Here is a 25,637-nt window from a genome sequence, read left to right as displayed (position 1 = left end):
TCCGGTGCAGTTAGGCATCATTCTGTAATTCTACGAGCAATTTTTCAGAACACCAATATGCCCATGCCTCCTTTTGAGATACACTCCCCATGGGAGTTAGGCGCCATGCCTTATAGCAGTGTTTCTCAATTCAGTCCTTGAGTACCCCCTTGCCAGTCAGGTTTTCAGGATATCCACAATGAATATGTATGGAGGCAGTGTTCACCTGAAAACCTGACTGGCAAGGGGGGGGTACTCCAGGACTGAGTTGAGAAACAATGCCTTATAGAATACTGTACAGCCAGATGTGCATACAAATTTTAATGAGTGCCAATTAACATCAATAATTGGTTGTTAGCATTCAATTATCAATGCTTCAGAGCTTGTGATCCATTTGCACATGCATCTTAGAAATGTACACATCTTCGAAGCACACCCAAAGTTGGGCGTGCAACTTTGGGCACCATATAAAGAATCCACAGATGTAAATGTATGATAAGACAAAATCAGTCATTCCAGTTTAGTTCAGAAAACTATGTATGGGAGACCTGCAATGGCCATGAAAGTCTAAATACAGTCCTTTATGTGACAATCTATTTTCTTCAGCAAATTACAGAACTCAAGAAAATGAGCTGCACTGTCTATTAACTGTCTTCCTCATTTGCTACCATGTCTTCTATTGCTTTCCAGTCAAGTTTGCTGAGAAGGCTCCCAGTGCTTTCTGATGCATTGTCATTATTTTTAAAACCTTGAGAAAATCCAGCATCATCCTGTAAAAGAGGAAGCAAGAGCAACTATTAAGACATGCTGCATTCTATTATTTTCTAGTCTGGCATCTCTTCCAAATTTGACATAAAATCTTGAATTAACTATGACTAGTTCAAGTAAAATTCCATCAGATGTGAGCATATCGCAAAGCTGTGGGACAACAGCTCAGAATGGTATACATGAATTTATTCTGGTATTCAAAACATTTTTCCCTGTCTGTTTCAGTGGGCTCACAATCTATCTAATGCACCTGGAGTATTGGGGAATCAAGTGATCTGGCCAAGGTCACAAGGAGCAGCGCGTGTCAGAACCCACAACCCCAGGGTGCTGAGGCTGCAGTTCCAACCCCTGCTCCACACTCTCAGACATAGTATAGTAAGCGATAGCATGGCAAATGTTGTCTGATAGGGACGGCAAAACATAGTTAACAAAGTATGGTAAACCATAATAAGACAAACATGATATGGTGAGCAATAGTATGGTGAGTCTAGTATTACAAAGCATGGGTAACATAGTATGACATGATTTGGCAAAATTGGTAAGGCAAGCATGTGAACAAGTCCTTTGTTAATACGAGGCTGAAATACGGAAATGTTCGAAAAGTCGAGCGCTGAAAAACTGACCGAGCAATTCAAATTGCTCGGTCAGTTTTTCAGCACTTCCTTATCTCAGCCTCGTATTAACAAAGGACTTGTTCACCAGTGTATTACTACATCTCAGTGACCCCCCTGATGTAGGTGACTTGCGTCGCCAAAACACAGTGTTGTGTCGGGTCCACAGTTGATGTTTGTTCTTTTGTTTTGAAATAAACAAGATTGTTTTTACAATTTTTGTTCCTGGAGTGTTTATTGTCCGATCCCACTTTTCTTTGTTCGTTCTTGAACCCGTGAGTTCTGGTCCTGTTGGACTTTTGCTGTTTGTCCGAGATATTTATGCAATATAGTATACTCCTGCGAATTTACGGTTTGCGAATCACGGACTCAGTCTTTCACAGTATTTTCTTACCACCTCTTCCGGGAACTAAAGTCAGGCTACACCAATCAGGAGCTGCTTTGACGTGCTATCTTAAGCATCAAAGCAGCTCCTGATTGGTGTAGCCTGACTTTAGTTCCCGGAAGAGGTGGTCAGAAAACACTAAGAATGATCCCGCAAGACATCAGCCTTTTTTTTCAGCACCTGCCGCCGCCCCTGCAGCCCTCTCCCACCTCCAATCCACTCCTAAATCGCATTTGCGGTTTTTTTTGAAATTCACGGGTGCTCCTGGAACGGAACCCCAATGAATTTCAGGGGAATACTGTATATGATAAAACAGGAATGTTACACAGTTCATATGAAACCAGGAGGCAGAAATCTGTGGCATTTTTGTTCTTGCAAAAGCAACTAAAGAGAAGATTCATGATTAAATAATTGCTGAAAATTTGGTTGCAGCTGAGAGAAAGAGGAGCAGCCAAACTCTTCAACCTATTGGACGTGATTCCTGTAATATAAATACTGGTTGGGAGGGAGGAATCATGCATTATGTTGAAGAGAAGCTATAAAGGAAGCTGGTGTGAACTGTCTGCAACACAGGTGAGCTGCCATTCAGGAACTTGGTGACTGCTTCAGATGGCAATATATTAAGCAACCACAAATGGGCAGTCCCCAATGGAAAAATGATGGATTCTGCTACTGAACTGGAAATAAATCCTGATTTTACCAAGATCTCTGTTGGCTCTGATCTTCCTCAAGTCAGTGATGAAGTGATCAACGACTTAAGCACAGACCAAAGCTATTACTATAGAATTCTAACATTAGAACAGGCATCTTGCCAAAGGATCTGGCTCTGTTGGAAATAGGACCTATGTCACTTAGCAGATAGCTCACAACAGCTCTAAGATTCATGAGAATATTGATTTCCAAGTATAATCTGAAAATAAAGAATCTGAAAAACCTAAGAATGATTGTAGAGTTCTATGTTTGGGTTTACATGGTAAACTGATTCAATGTAAAAATGAATAGCAATAGGACACAAAGTCCCAGGCATCTCCTCTTCCAGCTACAACTGTTGAAAGAACAGGGGAAGAGGTAAGGGAGATAATCATGCCTACAGTGAGGTCAGCTAGGTATGGTTACAGCAAGTCTGTTCTGCAAGCTATGCTGTGCGGTGAAGAGAAACAGGGGAGAAGAGATGCAGTGGAGAAGAGAAGATATTGAAGATCAGAGGTGAAGGAAATGAGAACACAGCTTAGAAACAGTAGGGTGAGACCCAGGAAAACACCATCCATCAACACTGAGGCAACTAGTATTTGACTGGAGCTCAAGAGTCTCTGAGCATCCCCCTACCTGTACCATGCCAACAGCTGAGATCAGAGAATTTTTGAGCAAGCCCATGTTGGTTCCAGACTGTCCATTACACACCCAGTTCATAGAGAGGTGTGTAAAAATGACAACTGAGGCTGCTTGGTCATGTGTACAATCAAGAGAGGAGGGAACATTATATTAGAGGTCAGAAGGTCAGCAGTGAGCTCATGAGCCAAAGCAAAATTAAACAAGATATAAGGGGTCTTTTACTAAGGCACACTAGTCAATTTACTGCATGCTAAATATTAGCGTGTGCTAAATGCTAATGCGTCCGTAGAATATAATGGGTGCGTTAGCATTTAACGCGTGCTAAATCGGCTAGCACACCTTAGTAAAAGACCCAAATAGTCTTTTTGCTGGATTTTGTTAAATAAAATAACTGCATAAATAACATTTTAAAGGTTATTATGTGGCTAGATGTAATTCAGACTATGTGTTCACGGCTGAAGTGCCAGGAGTGGGACCACAGAAGACAAACATGAATAGGGATGGAGGAGTAATAAACCCTGATCGATTTTCAGAGGGTTGTGTTCGTGAGGAATTAGCTAAAATAAAGGTAGACAAAGTGATGGGGCTAGATGGTGTATATCCTAGGGTGCTGAAGGAACTTAGGGAATTTCTGGTAGCTCTATTGACTGACCTTTTCAATGAGTCTCTAGAGTCGGGAGTGGTACCGGAGGACTGGAGAAGGGCGGATGTGGTACCTCTCCACAAAAGTGGAAGTAAGGAAGAAGTAGGGAATTACAAGTCGGTAAGTCTTACTTCTGTGGAGGCAAATTAATGGAAACACTTTTAAAACAGAGAATGGTCAAGTTTCTGGAATCCTGTGGATTACAGGACCGGAGGCAACATGGATTCACTAGAGGTAGGTCTTGTCAGACAAATCTGATCAATTTCTTTGACTGGGTGACCAGAGAATTGGATAGAGGATGTGCGCTAGATGTGGTGTATTTAGATTTTAGCAAAGCCTTTGACAGTGTTCCACACAGATGTCTAATAAATAAACTGAGTGCTCTCAGGATGGGTCCCAAAGTGACAGGTTAAGTCAAGAACTGGTTGAGTGGAAGGCGACAGAGGGTAGTGATCAATGGAGTTCGCTCTGAGGAAAGGGATGTTGCCAGTGGTGTGCCTCAAGGTTCTATTCTTGGGCCTGTTCTTTTTAACATGTTTATAAACAATATTGCTGAAGGATTGTCGGGTAAGATTTCCCTCTTTGCAGATGATACCAAAATCTGCAATAGAGTAGACACGCCAGATAGTGTGAATAACATGAAGAAAGACCTGGCGAAGCTTGAAGAACGGTCTGAAATTTGGCAGCTAAAATTTAATGCTAAGAATTCAAGGTCATGCATTTGAGCTGCAAAAACCTGAGGGAACGGTACAGTTTAGGGGGTGAAGAACTTATGTGCACGACAGAAGAGCGGAACTTGGGTGTGATTGTATGTGATGATCTTAAGGTGACCAAACAGGTTGAAAAAGTGATGGCAAAAGCTAGAAGGATGCTAGGTTGCATAGGGAGAGGCATGGTCAGTAGGAAAAAGGAGGTATTGATGCCCCTGTATAAGACTTTGGTGACACCTCATTTAGAATATCGTGTACAATTCCGGAGGCCACACCTTCAAAAAGATATAAAAAGGATGGAGTTGGTCCAGAGGAAGGCTACTAAAATGGTATGTGGTCTTCATCATAAGGCGTATGGGGACAGACTTAAAGATCTCAATCTGTATACTTTGGAGGAAAGGCGGGAGAGGGGAGATATGATAGAGACCTTTAAATACCTATGTAACATAAATGCGCATGAGTCAAGTCTCTTTCATTTGAAAGGAAACTGCAATGAGAGGGCATAGGATGAAGTTAAGAGGTGATAGGCTCCGGAGTAATCTAAGGAAATACTTTTTTACAGAACGGGTAGTAGATGCATGGAACAGTCTCCCAGAAAAGGTGGTGAAGACAGAGACTGTGTCTGAATTCAAAAGGGCCTGGGATAGGCACGTGGGATCTCTCGAAGAGACAAAGAGATAATCATTACTGCACATGGGTCGTTTGGCCTTTATCTGCCGTCATGTTTCAATGCTTCTATGTAAAGAAATATTACTTGGGGGCTCATTTTCAAAGCACTTAGACACACAAAGTACCATAGAAGCCTACTCAAAAGGGTCCAGAGAAGAGCGACTAAAATGGTTAAGGGGCTGGAGGAGTTGCCGTACAGTGAGAGATTAGAGAAGCTGGGCCTCTTCTCACTTGAAAAGAGGAGTCTGAGAGGGGACATGATCGAAACATTCAAGATAATGAAGGGAATAGACTTAGTAGATAAAGACAGGTTGTTTACCCTCTCCAAGGTGAAGAGAACAAGAGGGCACTCTCTAAAGTTAAAAGGAGTTAGATTCCATACAAATGTAAGGAATTTCTTCTTCACCCAGAGAGTGGTAGAAATCTGGAACACTCTTCTGGAGGCTTTCATAGGGGAAAACACCCTCCAGGGATTCAAGACAAAGTTAGACAAGTTCCTGCTGAACCAGAATGTACGCAGGTAAGGCTAGTCTCAGTTAGGGCACTGGTCTTTGACCTAAGGGCTGCCGCGTGAGCAGACTGCTGGGCACGATGGACCACTGGTCTGACCCAGCAGTGGCAATTCTTATGTTCTTATGGTACTTTGTGTGTCAAAAGTGCTTTGAAAATAAGCCCCATAATGTCTACATATTTCAACTGTGATTTTATGTAGGTAAGTCTCACTTTAAGAAGATTCTGAAGATAGATTTAGATTCAGAATGCAATACTGCTTAATTTGGTCACAAGAATTATGTAAACTTTGAAAAAATAAAAATCTACCCCTAAAATTGACATGCCCTAATGCAGTAATCTATGCAGCTGTATGCAGCTTTTCTTGCTTCCTTTTATTTTGGAGAGTACGATATTTTTATATTTCCTTGTAAATTACCATGTTTGGATGCTTTTCAGAAAATATTGACATTAATAAAAACAGGACTTGAAAAGCAATCCCTACCTTGAACATGAATCCACTGCTATTGCTATTAAGAATTTTGCTGATTTCTTCAGGTAAGGTCCAAGGACTCACAATTTCTCTCTCCATCTCATAATCTGAACCTGTTTCTTCAATCTGGCTAATTGATACTTGAGTCATAGGTCTTCTCAGTTTGCTTCTACTGCTCCTTTCAGGTTCTGAGACTGTTCAGAAAGCAGAAACATATTTCTATTTTATTTTTATTTTTAACAGGAAGTTTACAGTTACTTTCTTTCCAAACATCCTGATTTGGTGATCCAATCAGAGTTTAGAGATGAAAAGGAGCACCAAATGAATTAGAGTTTTCTAAACCAGTAACAATTTTTCCTGGCTCTGTTTCATTAAACCAAAACGTCACAATAAAAAACTTGTGGAACACACTATTCCCTTCCAAAAAATAGGCTGATGTTGGATCTAAACGTTCATACACCTGATTTAAATTGTTTTTTTTTTTTAATTTTTATTTATTCATTTTCAAATTTTACATGAAGTGTACAAAATATTGAAATACAATTAATGAATACACAATATCACTTTTATATCTAATACATAATATTCTAAACATATTTTTATCCCCTTTCCCTCCCCCCACCCTTCTAGTATTTTCCAATCATTCATTACATATTGTATATCATATTATGGCATATGGTGTAAAATTAAATTGAATATATTTGATGTATTAGGATCTCAAGCGCTCGCAGTTAAGAGCTAATAGAACTAGTCTTGGCACTTAACTATTTCGCGAGCTATCATCGGTCCTTGCATCTTTTTTTAATTCAAAGATGGATTGATCGGCTACAATGTCTGCAACCTAAGGAGTTAAATATATCAATCCACTGGCTGACCTTTTTTTGAGAACTCGAGATAAAAACTGCATTAGATAAGGACTTATCTAATAAGATGAGGAGTTATCTAATAATCCTCGATATCTAATAAGATGAGGAGTTATCTAATAAGTCATCGATATCTAATAAGATGAGGAGTTATCTAATAAGTCCTCGATATATAATGGTAAATATGACCCGTTCATTAATAAATAGGCAGTTACCTGCTTAGCTAAGTAGACTACGGCGAGGCTTGTTATGGCCTTTCCGGAACGAGGATTTTGCACTGCCGCTACTATGATTTTGGTATTTAATGACCTGCTAGCTGAAGATAAAATTAAAATTAATTTCAGTTTTTAATAAAAACAAAGGTAAAAATAAAAATAAAGATAAAACTGATTATTTGATAGGGTAAAGCAGTATCACTTCTGGGATATAACTTCCGATATAAGTGTTCACTGTCCTTTAAAATCTGGTATACGATAAGCAGGATCTGTTTACGATCCTCAGTATAGATTGGTCCTTCCGGTATAAAAAGCCCGGAAGTGACGTAGGAAAAATTTTTCCATGAGTCTTCGAATAAAAGCTGAAATTAAAATAGTCTACAAGGAGCTGTCTGAACAGGTATGTTAGATAACCTACTTGCAATAGAGCTGTCCAGTTGAAGGAAAGGATTATAATTTTAAAAGAATTATCTTTAGTGTAATTGTATACGGACCAGCTTGGAAGAAATAATGGACATTTATATACCTCATAAAGGTTAGTAGTAATAGGCAGTTAAGTCGACGTTCTGGGACTGAGTAATCTTGTCAGCATCTAGTATTTAGTATTCAATAATTTGTGAAATAATGTATATTTAAATATGTATCGATATAACATTAGAGGTTGGAAAAGTCTTAAAAGTTTTAAAGTTTTAAAAGTATCATAAGAGGAAATTAAACCAAATGATTTTAAAGTTATAGATGAATCTGAAGTAAGATAAAGATTTTGGATACATATAATAGTAATGGGTTAAAACAGGTTCTCTGGTGCTTTCACTAATTGGAAGATCTAAAATATAGGATAATTAATTAATTAATAAATAAGGTTATGAATAATTAAGTTTGTTCCTTTTTTCCATTTCGTAGTGTTGATAAATTCAACCACTCTAGTCCTGATAAAGCTCTCTCACTGTATATGAGAGTGAAACGGAGATCTTCCGTCGTCGCTGTGGTCAGAAGGCCTGGTATGATAATACTCACCCGAGCTAAGTATTACTATATTTACATTATAAAATTGAAACAAGGATAAATAGATAAATTTAAGAAATGAGAGTATATAAGTCACACACTTTGAATTGAATTAAAACAAGATGCAAGGACCGATGATAGCTCGTGAAATAGTTAAGTGCCAAGACTAGTTCTATTAGCTCTTAACTGCGAGCGCTTGAGATCCTAATACATCAAAATATATTCAATTTAAATCAGGTGCATGAATGTTTAGATCCAACATCAGCCTATTTTTTGGAAGGGAATAGTCTGTTTCATTAAAGCCATTATAAGCAGGACAAGTATTAACAATTTCAAGACTTACTAGATGGATACATTAACAACGTAACACTCTATACCAGGGGTGCCCAATACGTCGATCACGATCGACCGGTCGATCGCTCAGGCAACCCGAGTCGATCGCAGAGCCATGTGGTTTCCCTTCTCTTTTTTCCCCCTCCTGACTGGCGTGTAATTAATCTGCCTCTTGAAGAATGCTGGCCAATCAAGTTTCAAGTTTATTTCACTTTTGATGAATCGCCTATTTCAAATTTCTAGGCGATGTACATAATATAATAAAAAAACTTTAGCATAATAACAGTAAAATCCAATAATGACTAACATGAGAGATAGGAAAGGGGGTAGAGTTACAATAAGGGTATAGAAAAAAAGGGAAGTACAAAAGGTAGGGTAAAAATTATTCAAAGCACACTTTGTAAATATCAATTAAAACAGAATTGAAAAATTTTAGAATTTTAGAGGTCAAAAGCATCCCTAAACAAGTAAGTTTTTAAAAGCTTTTTAAATGCTGAAATGTCACGTTCTAATCTAATATACTGGGGAAGGGAATTCCACCATTGTGGGCCTGCAACAGTAAACATATCTGCTCTTCTCGTTCCAATGATTTTCAAAGAGGGCACAATTACAATTTTGATCGGAAGAACGCAGAGATCTTTGGGCTGTCTTCCCTCTGCTGCGGTCCCGCCCCTCCTCTGAGTCAGAGGCAGGATCACGGCAGAGGGAAGACAGCTCCTGAGGCCTATGGCAACCTGCAAGGATCGCTAAAGTACCGGCAATCCTCTCTGCAGGCTGCTCCCTGCTGGAATTAGGTAAATGGATGTGCAGGAGGTCAGGGAGGAACACGCAGGCCTTCGGGAGGGGGGGGGGTAAGGGGAGGTACAGGCCTTCAGAGGTGGGAGTGCAGGCCTTTAAGGGGGGGGAAAGGCAGGCCTTCAGGGGTGGAGTACAGGACTTCAGGAGGGACAGGCAGGACTTCATGGGGGACAGGCAGGCCTTCAGGGGTGGGGTACAGGACTTCAGGAGGGACAGGCAGGACTTCATGGTGGACAGGCAGGCCTTCAGGGGTGGGGTGCAGACCTTCAGGGGGTAGTGCAGGCCTTCAGGGGTGGGGTGCAGGCCTTCAGGGTGGATGGTACAGGCCTTTGGGGGGGACAGGCCTTCAGGGAGGAGGGCCCTGGTGTAGAAGTACACAGAGGGAGGGAGGGAAGGGGGTTCAAAGAGAAGTGCTTATGCCGGACTTTGTGGGGATGAAATAATGGGTCTAAAAACAGAGGAGAGGGAAAGAGATGGTGGACAATGGGATTTAGGGAGAGAAGGAACAGAAAGGGAAGAAGTTGGACACAAGGGATGGTGTGGAGGGGGGATAGAGATACTGGATAGGAGGGTAGTTGGGAAAAGAAAAGGAGAGATGGTGGACCCTGGGGTGGTGGGAAAGGAGGGAGAGATGCTGGATGAAAGGATAGTTGAGAAAAGGTGGATCTGTGGATGGAGAGGAAAAAAAGGAAAGACGTCAGACTTCCGGGGGAGGGAAGGGAAACGGAAGGGAAGGACAGAGATGAAAGATGGATGTTTAGCATAGAGCAGGGATGTCAAAGTCCCTCCTCAAGGGCCGCAATCCAGTCGGGTTTTCAGGATTTCCCCAATGAATATGCATGAGATCTATTAGCATACAATGAAAGCAGTGCATGCAAATAGATCGCATGCATTTTCATTGGGGAAATCCTGAAAACCCGACTGGATTGCGGCCCTCGAGGAGGGACTTTGACACCCCTGGCATAGAGAAAGAAGAAAACAACAAATGGGCAGGAGACCCTGGCAAGCGAGTTATCAGAAGACAACCAGAGCCTGGGTCCAAAATGATTTGAATAATGACCAGACAACAATGGTAGGAAAAATGATTTTATTTTCAATTTAGTGATCAAAATGTGGCTGTTTTGAGAATTTATATCTGCTGTCTATATTTTGCACTATGGCCCCCTTTTACTAAACCGCAATAGCAGTTTTTAGCGCAGGGAGTCTATGAGCATCAAGAGTAGCACAGGTCATTCAGTACAGCTCCCTGCACTAGAAACCGCTATCGTGGTTTAGTAAAAAGGGAGGGGGGTATATTTGTCTATTTTTGTATAGTTGTTACTGAGGTGACATTGCATAAAGTCATCTGCCTTGATCTCTTTGAAAAAAACCCAGGAATATAAATGATAATTAACATTTTCCTTGCATACAATGTGCTTTGTGTTTTTTTAAAATTTTATTGTTGGTAGATCATTTTGACTTGGTCATTTTAAAAGTAGCTCGCAAGCCCAAAAAGTGTGGGCACCCCTGCTCTATACTAACCTAAGAAGAACCATGGCATTTATTTCAAATTGGAAAATTCATGCAATTCAATCTGCTCAGGGATAGTTATACTGAATAAAAAGCAAAGAATGAAATATTTACACCAGGATGATGTAAAAAGGTGTTTATGAATTAACCCCATCTTTAACAAAGCTGCATTAGGCTTTTTTATCGCAGGAATTCTATGAGCATTGGAGCTGTTGCAACTGGCGATTAAAAAAGCCTAACTCAGCTTTGTAAAAGAGGGGTGTGTGTATGTGTGTGAATTCCTATAATGCACTACAAAGAGAGAGCATGGTGTAAAAAAGTGCCATCACATCTTAAAGGGAATTCATAGGAAAACTTGGAAACATGGGATCTGCTTACCATGGAAAGTATGCATGCACTTCAATCTCGTGTATATTTGTTGTGGAACTCTTGAAAATCTGACTGGGTTGTGGCCCTTGAGGACCATGGTTGGTCACCCCTGATCTATACTGTGTACAGCTTATGGAGAAAGTTCAGCCATCCCCGATAATGGTTTTGTAAAAGTTAGATTTGGATTTTAGATTTAATTGTTCATCTTTCCAAACTCAAGCTGAAGGCAACTTATGTTCATGAACATTTGGTATTTCCAGTCCAGAGAGAGCTTACAATCTAATTTTGAACTTGAGGTAATGGAAGGTGACTTAACCAAGCTCATAAGCAGCACCAGTAAGAGAAATGAGATCTATTTATTCTGGAAATGCTAATTACAGAGAAAGACACCAATGAAGGATGAAACAAATAGACATGCCATATGTAAAAAGATGTTCATAGCCATAAACATTTCAGAAATTTGAGAGTATATGATAAGCCCATAATTTGTAGTTCTCATCTGTAGGCAGTAGCATAAAGAAATACAAAAACCCTCCTCTTCTTGGTTCCACAATCAGCTCAAGTCAAGCTATCCCCAACCAACAAGCCATGCCTGTCTAAAAAAGAATCTTAGATCCTGTCATAAATGTCCAATTTAGTCTGCAGTACATACAGAAGTTAAGCTCTTCCAATGTAGCTTTCTCAGTAACCAGCAATCTCTAGTGGTCTAAACTAGGTTCTGACTTCCAAAAGAAAGGAACTATATGTCTCACTGAATTCATAAGATGATTGATATTCTGTCAGTGATTACAGGTGAAGGAGAAATCTAAGCCCATGTGAACAGAGTATTGATGGTAAGCCCTCTAAAACTTTCCCCAAACCTACTGTACCCACCTATATGGCACCTATAAGGTAGCACCTATATGGAAGTATAGTAGGATTCTGGTGGGTTTTGGAGAGCTCACACTTGCCACCATAAACGTAGTAGGTAAAGTGGCTTATGGACCTGGGCCCTCCTCTCTATGGCTCACTAGCCCATTCACCAGGCTACTTAAGACACGTGTGTGGTGCTCTACTAGACTTTCCCATACCAAATACTTCTGTTCATGAGACATGTATGACTGTTTCATTCAGATTTGAGGGAGGTGGAAGTGAGGTCAGTGACTACAGTGGAATGTGTGTGTGTAGGGGTCCATAACTTAATCCATCCAGTAGTCAGCTGGTCAATTTGCATACCTTTTAGGCATTTAGAGGCTTTTAAAACAGGTCTAGCCCACAACATCTTAATAAAGGTTTATTACCGCAAAACAACTGGTAGAATGACTCATAAGAGGTTCAGAATGACGGTTTCAAAAATTGGCACTTGGACGTCCTGGTGATTAGGATAAGTGCCAATTTATTTTTTGGGATGTCTTAATGTTTTGACAATGCCCATAATTCTGTTTTGCAGAATCAGAAAATATCTTTACAAATAAGTCATTGAGAGTCAGATGCGTTTGTTTAGCATTTCTTCACAGAATAAGAAAGCCCAGTTTATGTTTCTAATAGATTATTACATAGTATAAAGCAAGGGTTATCAACCCAATCCCGGGGTTTACCCTGATGGACAAGGTTGAAAATTTAGAGAACCACTCATAGTGACACAATATTCGCATCCATGGGATTCCAGAGTCATAAAATGATGAGGATTGTACATATATTTTTAGATCTTTCAGTAAATTCTGAGACCCAATGCATCTGACACCACTTCACCCGTGGAAGTCCAAATTGAAAGAGCACATAGGACTTTCTTTGTCTCAGCCACTGCAAGTAGCCTTTTATTCCTTGTGCTTCTAGAAATTTCTGCCCTTTCAGAACCCTTATTGCTGTCTTAGTGCGCCCTCCTACTGTAATAACTACTGCAAAGAAAAATAACCACCTATATTTAATATTCTTGCACATTTTCTCAGTAATAATCTCTTTTATCCTCTTCTCTGCAGTGTTAATTGGGACAAATTGCTATAAATTTCTACTGACAAACTTTCCAACTTAATCATCCTCTCTGTCTTGCTTTTTGCTCTGTTCTTGTCTTTGCTCTGTAATAATGCAGGCATGCAGTGATATCTTTGGTTTTATTGTCTCTTCTAGGGCCCTGTACTTGCTATTCACTTATACACTCTTTGCCCCTGTCTTTTGAGCTCATTCTCCCCAGCAACTTTGCACACAATATACAGTTGGTGTACAACTTCCATACAGTCCTTAAAAGCCCCTCATCCAGTATGCCTTGGACCCTAATGTTACAGCACCTGGACTGGTTCTCTGATATCTGCTCTAACCTTTAATGCCTCGCTTAGGAGATTTGTTACTGATCCTCTTTCCTCTTGGCCTCATAGACATGCCAAAAGAGCAGTGAGGCATCTTAGAGGGCACTACTGTGAACGTCACATAATGGGTGCCAGAAGTACATCTCACCATAATCCCCTTCTAATGTATGATGAACTATGTTCCCTCTAAGCTGAGCAAATCTGGAAAATTGTTGGGTTTTAGAACTTGTCGCTCAAATGAGAAAAAATTTGCACGCATCTGGCCAATTCTTTCTCATGTGAGCGACAAGTTCTAAAATTTTTGTTGTTGTGAGCAACAAATTCTAAAACCCAACAATTTTCCAGATTTGCAAGTATTTTTGTGTGCAACCAAGTAAAATATGTGAATGACACTCTTAAAATGTATGAACAATTACTCATGTGCTCAGCTTAGAGGGAACATTACAATGCTGGTTCCTCCCATAGCAGCCAAGACATCTAAGTAGATGATTTTCAAATTAAAAAATTTGGACATCTTGTGATGTTGTGGTTTTGAAAAGACAGACTTAGGACTCCTTTTACGAAGCCGCGTTAACCCGCGCTACGTGGCTAGAACTAACTCCAGCTCAATGCTGGCATTAGTGTCTAGCGTGACAGGTAGTTTAGCGTGTGCTATTACGCGCGTTAAACCGCTAACGCAGCTTCGTAAAAGGAGCCCTTAGACATCATATCAAAAATGGAAAAATGGCCCTCTACAGATCCAAAAAACTAACTTAGGAAAAGGTTCGGCCTTGGAACATAATAGCAGAAGAGACAAAAACAATGTTCAATTAAACTGTTTTCATACCTTCACTTGCTGAAACAGATTTCCTTGTACCCAAATTTGACTTCTGAATCATGTTGGTCTGCAAGTATAATTTTCTCTTATTCTGATTTGACAGCATCCCTCTGTGGGTTATCTGGGACAGTCGATCTCGAGGTAGAGAGACTGCTTGGGATAAGAAGTATTTAAAAAATGTATTTACATTTAAATTATCAAGAAAATAAATGTATTTATTTATTTATTTAGCTAGTTAGTTAGTTAGCCTGTCCTCCCCATAAGGCTCAGGGTGGGTTACAAGATTTACATACATAATAGCAAGGCATAAACATACAAAAATCCTCATTAATTCCAAGATAAACAAGACTCATCTTATAATTTACATCGCTCCATACGTCATCAGTAGAGAATATTGATATGCATACAACAGAAAGGCAGAATTCCAATACAGTAGTTAACAAGAATGTACCTATATATGTACTCTATAACAGTGATTCCCAACCCTGTCCAGGAGGAACACCAGGCCAATCGGGTTTTCAGGCTAGCCCTAATGAATATGCATGAGAGAGATTTGCATATGATGGAAGTGATAGGCATGCAAATTTGCTTAATGCATATTCATTAGGGCTAGCCTGAAAACCCAATTGGCCTGGTGTTCCTCCAGGACAGGGTTGGGAACCACTGCTCTATAACATTCATGTAACCAAAATCAGAACATATATGTTTTTAATGCCTTCTGGAACAACTAATACCTTCTAATACTCTTTAATAATAGAGGGAATCTGGTTCCATAATTTTGGCACAAAATGAGAATGTACCTGCTTAAGAGCAGATTCCAAATGTAATGATCTTCCAGAGGGTATACATTAATGCCTCTCATTTTATGATTGCAATGAGTGACTCAGGACATAAAATGAAAGTTTCTCCAGCATATATTCTGGAGCTTTGTTTTTAAAACTTTTAAAAGCTACCAGTATACAATTCCCTCATATCACATTTAGCAATTTTCTTTGTGTATCAAAATAGAAACACTCAGGGCTCCTTTTACAAAGGTGCGCTACCGTTTTTATTGCGCGCTACCTGAAAAACTACCGCCTGCTCAAGAGGAGGCGGTAGCGGCTAGTGCGCGCTCTTCCGCACGTTAAGGTCCTAACGCACCTTTGTAAAAGGAGCCCTCAGTTACAGTGTAATATCTCAGTACCATTTAGGGATTATTAGGCTACCAATTTCTTTGGATGGGCCCACAAGAGAATGTTAGGAAAAATGTGCTATCAAGTTTAGATAATAGAAATTATAATTCGGATATGCAGGCAAGAGTCATGGGATAATATTTCCATGGAACATCAAATTAAATTGGTCACTAAAAATGTTATGTTGTTATGTTAAGAAGATTGAGGATGATCAGTAAATATTTTGAGGAATCAGCATTTACTCTTGTGGTGAAGGTGTCATATGTCCCAGATCGATTACTGTAATATAGTGTACTTAGGTTGTTCAAAATATCTCTTAAAAAGACTTCAGATCATTCAAAATGTTGCAGTAAGGCTGATATTTTTTTTAATCTAAATTTGACAGGATTACCCATTATATGAAATTATTGCATTGGCTTCCTGTTACTGCCCGAATTAAATTTAAAACATGTACAATAGTTTTTAAAATTCTGTATGGATTATCTCCTTTGCATTTACTGGATTTATTCTCTTTACAATCAGGGACAACAAGTCATCAGTTTCAAAATGTGTTTAATATTAAGTTTCCAAGTCCTAAACGGATAAAACAGTTCAGTCATTGGTTTAGGTCTTGTTTTTTTTATCAGGCACCTACAATTTAGAATAAGGTTCCTTTTTTATAAGAGCAGACATTTAGGAGATTAATAAAAACATATTTATTTATTAACTTTTTAGGTGATTTGTTGTAAACAAATTATTCATATTGGGCTCCTTTTACTAACGTGTGCTATGTGTTTTAGCACGTGCTAAACGCTAACGCGCCCATTATAAGTCTATGGACGCGTTAGCATTTAGCGTGCGCTAAAACGGCTAACGCGTCTTTGTAAAAGAGGGGGATTATGATTGTTTAACTGAGTTTGATCCTAGTCACGGTCTTCCTTTGTGATACACTTTGAAATCTTCAAGGTAGTGGCATAATATAAATCATAATGTAATGTAATGTATGAGACAATGGACTTGATAACCAGTATTTAAAGAATAAGGGCTAGATTCTCAAAAGTCCACGAAAAAAAACGATGGCTGCTGTCGTAGCCGTTATAGTGGCAATTTAAAAAAAGCGAGTCATTCTCCCAAAAATGCTCATGCAAATGAGTTGGTGGAGAGTAGCGAAGATTCGCTAAATTTGCATGTGCCTATCACTGGTGATATCGATGGGCACTTGTGCAAAATAAATACACACATAAAAAAATAGAAAAAGACAACAAGAACAAATTAAGCCGCAAAAGACAAGTAACCCTCCACCCAACAAGTAGGAGAGATGCCCAGTCTCTCCCACTGTCAAGCAACACAATCTCTTCTGCTGCCAAGCAACACCCCTTCCCCCTCAGCATTGGGAGAGATGCCCATGCTCTCCCTCCACCATGCAACCCCTCCCATGTCTCTGACGACCCTCACCCTCTCCCCCTTACCTTACTTAGATGGCTGGCTGGTGGGATCCCTCTAGGATGCACTGGGGAGGGGAAGGCCCACCATTTTGGAGAAGGGGCCAGCTGGCTGGAGGGAGTAGGCATCCATAGCCATCTAAGTAAGGTAAGGGGGAGAGAGCGGGGGTCGTTGAAGGCAGGGGGTCTGCTTGGCAGCGGGAGAATGTGGGCATATCTCCCATTTCCGAGGGGGGTTGGGAATGTTTCTTGGCGGTGGGAGAGATTGGGAATATGTCCCGCTTCTGAGGAGGGGTGTTGGGTATTGGGGATGGGTGTTGGTTAGTGGCAGGAGAGTGTGGGCATTGCTCCTGCTGCCGGGGGGGGGGGGGTGTAGGGGTGTGTGTTGCTTGGCAGGGAGAGAATGCATATCTCTCCCGCTGTTGGGGGGGGGGTGGGGTTAATGTCGGCGATGTAGCAGGAGAGACTGAGCATCTCTCCTGCTGAACTTCAATTTGGGTTGGTTTTTAAAAATGTATTATTTTAATTTGCTTGGGGATGGGGGTCTGCGCTGTCAAGCCTTACTTTCCTGTCAGTGCCTGAGCCAATCAGCGCTCAGGTACTGATCAGAAAGTAAGGCAACGACAGCTCAGACCTATCAGTAAATTTTTGCTACAAATATGGCATAACGAGGTTAGAGAGGTTAAAGAATCACTCGGCGATTATAGAGAATTGTTCGGAGTGATCATTTCAATATTAATGACCTCGTTTTACTACATTTGCATGGCAGTATCGGAGACTGCTAGAAAACTCGGAAAAGACCATTTTGATAATCTGCCGATAAAATACATTGGCTAGAACCATTTAGCGAGCACGTTAAAGGCTGATTTTAGTTTGGAGAATCTGGCCCTAAAGGGGCACTTTTACTAAGCTGTCCATTTTTAGCACAGCTGTAAATTTGGCCTCTTTAACCCTCCGCCCCTCTTTTTACTAAGCCTTAGTAGAGGTTTCTACCGCAGTCCGGAGCGCTAAATGCTCCAACACTGCTCCAATACTCATAGAATTCTTATGAGCATCGGAGCAGCATCAGAGCATTTAGTGCTCCAGGCTGCAGTAGAAACCTCTACCGTTGCTTAGTAAAAAGAGCCTAAATTGTTTCTTTTTCTGGCAATGTGCAAATATTAGCATTAGTGCCTGGCCACTGAAAAAATTAATGCAGGAGACCTATTTAGGAGGTGATTTTGTCTTCGGTATGTTTTTCTTTAAGCTTGGTGGTCCACCAGTAATGTCAAAATTATAAGTTAATTTTTCTTTCTTCTAAAGCAATTCATTTAAAAGGATTCAAGAACAATCATTCTCTTATACGCTGTTTCTGTCTGAATTTCTCTCCTGTTCTATATTCAGAACTATAATGCTTATCTTTTATTTCATAGAAACAAAAACTTTACTCTTTTTAGAAAGTATGCTTAATTTTTAAAAGTTATTTTTATTGCTACTTTTTGCTGTTAATCCTTCTGCTTACTTTGTAAATCTCTTTGGGCTCTGATTCCAGTGAAGAGGTGGTATATAAGTACAAAGATTAGATTAGATGAGGTGCAAGTAGAACTTCCACACCCATTTTTCACCTCTGAAATGTCCTGTCCCGCCCTCCAAAAAAGACAACCAAAAAAACAAACAGACCAACAAAAGCAAAAAAAAATCCCCAAACCCAACTGCATATTTAGGCCGTGCAACACAAAATGGCTGCATTAGATCATTTTCCCCATGTTAAGTGAATGTTAGCGCTTAATGCAGTTTATTAAAAGGCCCCAAAATGTAGTTAATGGAAATGTAATTAAGTGTCGGAGAGGGAATATAAAATAAATATATTAGCTGGAGCCAGGTCAGGTTTTCAAGATATCCATAATCAATATGCATGAGATAAATTTGCATCTCAAGAAAGCAGTGCATGCAAATCCATCTCATACATATTCATTGTGGATATCCTGAAAACCTGACCTGGCTCCAGCTCTTGAGGTCCGGAATTGCCTACTCCTGGCCTAGGATAACCCATTTTAACCTTTTTAGTAGCTAATCTTGGGAATAAAAACCCTAGCAGTGAACTATCCTCTACTTAATGTCCTTTGTCAAAACCAAACATGCAGTCTATAAATGGAGCACGTAACACTGTATGACCACTGAACCAACATGATGGACTATTATGACATAATAAATGAATTCAATTTCCATCTATCTATGTAACGGTATTTTTTTTTCAGTGCAATCAAACTCATATTATTGATTTGGGTCATCTAGGTGCCAATCACAAAATCAGCAAGTTAAGTGACCAGTAGTAAAAAAAAAAACCCACTGGCACAGGGTTATCTACTGTATATCATAACAAGACTTTTGTGTTTAGTGCATACATCATATTCAAAGCTTTCAGCTCACCTTGTTTACGATTAATTGGATAACTTGATATATTTCTAGCTCTTGCTTTAGGATCCAAAATATTTTTTTGTACTATCCAAGTGGCTGTTCCTAAATAAATAATAAGATTAACCTTTAGGCTGCAGTATAATATTATATTTTAAAACTATTTTTATAAAGAATATTTATTTAATTTATTAAAAAATTTATATACTGCATACAACTATGCGGTTTCCATATCATACATAAAATCTTTATTTCCCTATAATTATCACATATAACATAGACATGTCTAAACAATATCATTAATCGTCCCTGTTATAAACAGGGATAGAGTGCAAATTGAATCAATTCAGAAATACAAGCAAGCTTTAAATCATACATTTTTGTCCAAAAAATTATAAAAGGTGATTATCAACTGAAATATACCTTAGCATAAGAAGCAGGGCAGAATTAATTCTTCAAGGGCCTCTAGACACATAAGTACACTGGGTCCCCCTGGCCCTGCCCATGCCCCACTCATGCCCTGCCCCCATTTATTTGTTTTCTTATTTACTTCTTTATTTCCCCTTGTATTTCTTTTTTTTTTTTAATTCAAAACAAAGATTAGCATACAAGTGCACAGTTTTTCTTCTATGCAACCCTCAAACATCTCTGAACAGTCCTTCCTTCCATTCCCACCTACTTACCCAGGACTTTAACTCTGAACCCTTTCCATCTAATATGCGTGCGTCCGTTTTCCGTGAGCTGTAGCACACATAGGAAGTGCGCATGCGCGGCTTACGGTCTGGCCTCACGCGAGGCAAGACAAGTGGCATGCGCGCCCTTCCCTGCTCTCCACCGCTGCCGGCCGCTAGCACCCCCTGCCTTCTCCGTCGCCTCCTGGCTCCAGCGGCATAGGCAGCACTATAAACACGCTGCTTCGCGCCCTTCTCTGCCGATTTCCTCTGCTGCGTCTCTGATGACATCATCGGAGACAGACGCGGCAGAGGAAATCGCCAGTAGAAGGCCGCGAAGCAGCGTGTTTAAAGTGCTGCCTAAGCGGCTGGAGTCCCGAGGTTTGTCGGCGGTGGGAGGGTGAGGAGCAGGCCGGATCGACAATTGATCAGGAGCCCAAATCGAGTAGGGAAGGAGATAGAATTAAAAGATTAAAACAAAGAGAGCTATGCTGGATTTATACAATTTCTGATTGGTCAGTATTCGTGTGACTCTTACCTTTGATATCTCATTCACAAAGAGTCTGTGTAGTAAAACATGAATAAGTTCTCTAAAACACCAATTGAGAACTGAAACATCATCAGTGGTCAGCACGCATGTGATGGCATTCTGGCGATATAAGCGCCATTTTTAAAAGTATGTGTATGTTGGAAAGTAAGAGCCTGAACGCTAAGAAGTGAGCATTTTTATTTTCATTTTGAAAGACACTGAATAGATTTTTGCCCTAACATGTGCATTTTTTGATAGAATCCTGACTTTAAACCCTGATGAAGCTGACTTAGATTTACTGAGCAAGCTAAAAGTTTGGGCAGGCTTGAATTTGGTCTGAAGAAGAACTATACAGTTCTGGCTGTAAATCAATTAAACAATCAAACTACCAATTTAAAGACAAGTAAAATTTCTATGCTTAAATAACCAGTATTACGATGAAGGCATTTGATAATAGTGGCAATAATATGCTCACATTTCCACCCCCCCATATTTTATATCTATATCTATATATCTATATCTATCCTATATAATAACACGCTAGCCGCACATGTGCACTCCTATCTGCGTGTTCCATGATCAGGTCTGTGGCCGCAGGAGTGCGCATGCGCGCTTACTACGTCACCAGCTGCCGATCGCCTCCACAAGCCGGGACTGCAGCCAGCCACGATCTCCATTCCTACAGCGGGAGGGGGGGGGGAGGGGGGTGTCTCGGAGGAGAGGGATTGCGGCCACTCAGCACCCCCACAGAGGAGCCCAGCAACTTTCCGTCCCGGATCTTAAACTGACCCCGCCGCCTGGGACCCGAGTCCTTTGCCGCCCCCCCTTCCCTTCCCACGGGCCCGACTACAAACCTGGTGATTCCAGCAGCGTGTGCAGCAGTCTACACATGCTGCTTCGGGCCCTTCTACTGCCCTGATTTGCTCTGCCGCGTCTTTGATGATGTCATCAGGGACGTACCAGAGTAAATCAGGGCAGTAGAAGGAACCGAAGCAGTGTGTGGAGACTGCTGCACATGCTGCTGGAATCACCAGGTTTGTAGTCGGGACTGCGGGAAGGGAAAGGGGGGTAGAGAAAACGCTAATGCTGCTGCACAGGGAACTGGTGTGGGGGGAGGGAAATGGAGGGGGAGGGAATGCTGCTTTAGACAGACAGAGAGAGGAAGGGAGACAGAAAGAAAAGAAGAAAGACACAGGGGCAGGGAGATACACAGAAAGACAGACGAAGGGGGCCAGGGATAGAGACAGACAGAAAGAAAGACAGCGGGAGTCGCATCAGGAGGGGTGCAGGATGTGGCAGAGGGAACTTTTCCAATGGGTGCAACTGGGCGGCTGTCGGGAAACTCTGATCAGGGGCAGAGCAAGGTAAGTGTATCATAGGGATAAGAAGGAGGGGGGGAGAAAAAGGAAGGGACGCCTACTGCTGGACAGGGGGAGAAGTAAAGAGGTGCTGATGGACAGGGGGGGTGAGGAAAAAGGAACGGAGGACTAATATTGGACAGGGGGAGAAGGAAAGAGGTGCTGCTGGACAGGGGGGAGGTAAAACAAAGGGAGAAGGGCTGCTGCTGCATAAGGAGAGCAGTAAAGGGGTGGTGGTGGACACAGGGGAGGTAAAAGGAAGGGAGAATGGACAGGGGGAGCGGGCAAGGGGTGGTGATGGACAGCCAAGGAAAAAGAAAGACAGAAAGAAAGCAAGCGGCTAAGGAGAGAGAGAGAAAGAAATAAAGACAGACACACACACATATATTCTAGCACCCGTTAATGTAACGGGCTATAAGACTAGTACATATAAAAAAGTGTTCAAATATATTGTAAAGCAGTAATACTATCCGAAATACTGTATAAGTCTATATTAATAACCAAGTTTACAATTCCTCACTCTATGTCAACCAACTGTAATCCATATGTATGGATAAACAACCAAATCTGTAACTCCTCTAGTATGTTCCACTCCATGTATGTTAACTTGTAACGAAACAATAAGGCAAGCAAGTCCACCAAAGAATCCGTGAAACAAAAGATCGGCAGAAAATAAGGAGATTCAAATCAGCTTTATTCAAGGTGCTCCCAAGAACCATGCCCAATGCATTTCGCCAAACAAGTCTAGTCAACGCTAACAGAAAACCATGTCTTTTATACACACAGAAACAGATACCCTCACCCAGTATGGAATAAGTAATCACAAACTAAAAATAGAAATATGTAGATATAGGTTAAACTGAACTGCCAAGAAGCCAAACTGCATACAGTGAAACACCACAGAAACAATGACACATAGCCCCCTAATACTCTGCAAAATATAAATATAGCAGATGTAAATTTGAAGAAACTGACAAACAACCACCATTTTACAAATTAACAAATAGAAATAAAACAAAAATTGAAAATAAGAATATACCATTTCATTGGACTAATCCATTTTTCAGTTAACTTTCAGAGGCCATAGCCTCCTTCTTCAGGTCAATATAGTATACTGCTGTTACATTATACTGTCATGACCTGAGAAAGGGGGTTTTGGTTGCTAAAAGTTAGTAAAAATTAGTCCAATAAAAAGATTACCTTATTTTCTGTTAAACATTTTATCAATACAACTACAATACTATTTTATTCTAAAGCAACAAAAAAATCTTTTTTCTAACTTGTCATTTCTACTTTAATCATCTTGTCTTTACTCTCTTCTTTCTAGCCAGCATCTGTCCACTCCCTGTCTTCCATGCAGCATCAGCCCCTTCCATCTACTGTCCACCCTCTCCCCGTTCCATATGGTATCTTCCCTCTTTCTATGCTCCTTCCATAAACTGTCTATCCTGTGCCCCTTCTCTCCTTTATACATGATTCATTTCGGCTTCAACTCCTCTCCATTTTTCTGTCTCCACCCCCTCCCCTATGCTGTGGCATCTCTCTCTTCTCCTTTCCTTCCCATTCCACCCCATGGTCTGGCATCTCTATCTCCTTCCCTTCCCCATGCCCTGGCATCTTTCTCCTCTCCTTCCAACTCCCCCTCCATTATCTGGCATTTCCTCTTCTTCCTTTCTCTCCTTCACTCCTTCCTTCCTTTCCCCTGGTCTGGCATCTGTCTCCTTCCCTCCCCCCTTCATGCCCTGGCATCTCTCCCTCCCCCTTCATGGTCTGGTATCTCCTTTTTTTCCCTCCCATGGACTTGGCATCTCTCATTCCTCTCCCTTTTCCTTCTCCCTCCTTCCTTCTCTCTCCCCAATTGGGTGCAGCAGCAGCATTTCTCTCCCCCCTTCCCTGTGCTGCAGCAGCAGCATTTCTCCCCCCCTTCAGCAACATTTCTCCCCCTTTCCCCTTCAGCATTTCTCCTCCCTCCCCTGTGCAGCAGCAGCAACATTTCTCTCCCTTCTCTGTGCTATAGCAGCACCATTTCTCCCCCTTCCCTGTGCAGCAGCAGTAGCATTTCTTCTGCGCCTCCCTCCGGCGCGTGCTTCGTTTCTGGCCGGCTCCCTTGCTGTCTGTTCAAAGCTGCAGGCGTTGGCTCCTCTTGCAATCCACGGCTGCGTCAGAAGCCTTCTCTCTGACATCATGATGTCAGAGGAAAACATCAAACGAATGAGACCATCAAACTATTGAGAGTCATTCAGAATGCTACCGTCCATCTCATTTATGGTCTCAAAAATTCAGATCATGTAAGTCCCTACTACAGAAAACTACATTGGCTGCCGATGGAGGCAAGGATCATCTTCAAGTTTGCCTGCCTCTGCTTCAAAACCATAACAGGTTCATCCCCAATCTACCTGTCACACCATTTTGAATTTCCAGGTACCACTTGCACATGTAATGCCTGTTTGCCTTCCCATCCTTGAAGGGCTGTATCTACAAGAGATTCCTTGATAGATCACTGTCGTTCCAAGCAGGCAAATGGAATAAATGTCTAAACACCCTCATCTCAAATCCACCCTCTTACCAAACCTTCAGGAAATCAATTAAAACCTATCTCTTTGATAAATTTCTCTGACTCCTTTCCTGCCTTGTTTTATCTCTGAAATACTTCCGGATATACCTGACTACTCTTGGCTGCTAATGTAATTTGAAAATCTCTTTCTGTAACATCGCTGTCTGTGTACAGTCTCTTCCTCTGTAAACCATTTTGAACTGCTTTTGGTATTGCGGTATACAAAAAATAAAGTTATTATATTATTATTATTATTGATGGACCTTTAGTCTGTCCCAGTATAGTAATTCTTATATTAAGTGATTTCAGAGGGGAGCCAGGCCAACGCGAGCAGCAAGCTTGAGAAGTTGCTCATGCTGGCAAAGATTTAAAGAGATATTGGAGTGGAGGGAAGGGAGGGTGCAAGCATGGTGTGGGCCTCCCCACAAGACGGTGCCCGGGGAGGTCTGTCCCCTCCCCTTACTATGCTACTGCCTAAAACTCAAACACCCTCCAAATGAATTCCAGATGTATTCTCCTAGCAGAAAAGACAGTCAACATATTGCATTTATTTGAACTCATATCTGAGCTGTGGTACAAGAAGTTTCAGTTAAAGAGATCTTATAATCTAAGTGGAAAAATTTGGTTATTTGAAGCAATAGGAAATAAAAGCAACCTGTCCAAAATCATGAAATGGAGAAGCAGATTGGTTCCCAGTCTGTAATTCTTTTTTTTTTCATAGTCAATCATGTTTATTGAATAAATCAAGAGAACAGAAAGAAATATAAAAATGAACATAAAATAAGTACATAGCATAATACTGACTAATGAATCAGACAATCAACAATGTAGTGAGTAAACAGTATAGAGCACTAAATGTGGTCATCAATATAGCGAACAAAGTTGTACAAAAATCTATACAAGCAGTAATCACTTATATAAAGAAAAGAAAAGGTATCAGGAGAGCAAACAGTTATTCAGAGCTGATACTACAGAATTGTTGCATGGGAGACCAAATACGCTTAAAGACTGATACTGAACCCCTGCATTCAGCCAACCTAGACTCGTGTTGACAAGCCGAGAGAACCATGTTCCACCATCGGGAAGGTGATAGCTGAGTCCGAAGTTTCCACTGTAGTAACACAGATTTGATGGCCAGACCAATAAGAATGTCAAAAAGAGCAGCATGATGTCGTAAAAGTGATGGAAATAGAATAGCTGATCTCAATATAACCATCTGGTAATTCAAAGAAGCAGGAGAAGGAACTATCCGGCTGACTATCTCTCCA

General features: G+C 40.8%; 1 protein-coding gene across 5 annotated transcripts in view; it reads right to left on the bottom strand.

Annotated features, from left to right (window-relative positions):
* Positions 1-221: 221 nt before the first annotated feature.
* The window catches only part of CPLANE1 (ciliogenesis and planar polarity effector 1), a 372,488-nt gene continuing 347,072 nt past the window's right edge, over positions 222-25,637 (bottom strand). For 4 of the 5 annotated variants that reach the window (XM_033932742.1, XM_033932734.1, XM_033932757.1 and 1 more), the window contains 4 exons: positions 19,273-19,362; positions 14,280-14,423; positions 6,092-6,273; positions 222-749 (listed from right to left, as the gene is read on the bottom strand). In XM_033932742.1, coding sequence (XP_033788633.1) covers positions 624-749; positions 6,092-6,273; positions 14,280-14,423; positions 19,273-19,362 — 542 coding nt within the window. In that variant the 3' untranslated portion in view covers positions 222-623. The remainder of the gene's footprint in view (positions 750-6,091; positions 6,274-14,279; positions 14,424-19,272; positions 19,363-25,637) is intronic. The other variant, XM_033932750.1, reaches the window with a different exon arrangement.

The sequence above is a fragment of the Geotrypetes seraphini genome, chromosome 1 (assembly GCF_902459505.1).
Source record: "Geotrypetes seraphini chromosome 1, aGeoSer1.1, whole genome shotgun sequence".
NCBI classification, from domain to species: Eukaryota; Metazoa; Chordata; class Amphibia; order Gymnophiona; family Dermophiidae; genus Geotrypetes; species Geotrypetes seraphini.
Note: the sequence above shows the minus strand (reverse complement) of the source record. Positions and strands in the feature narration are given on the sequence as shown.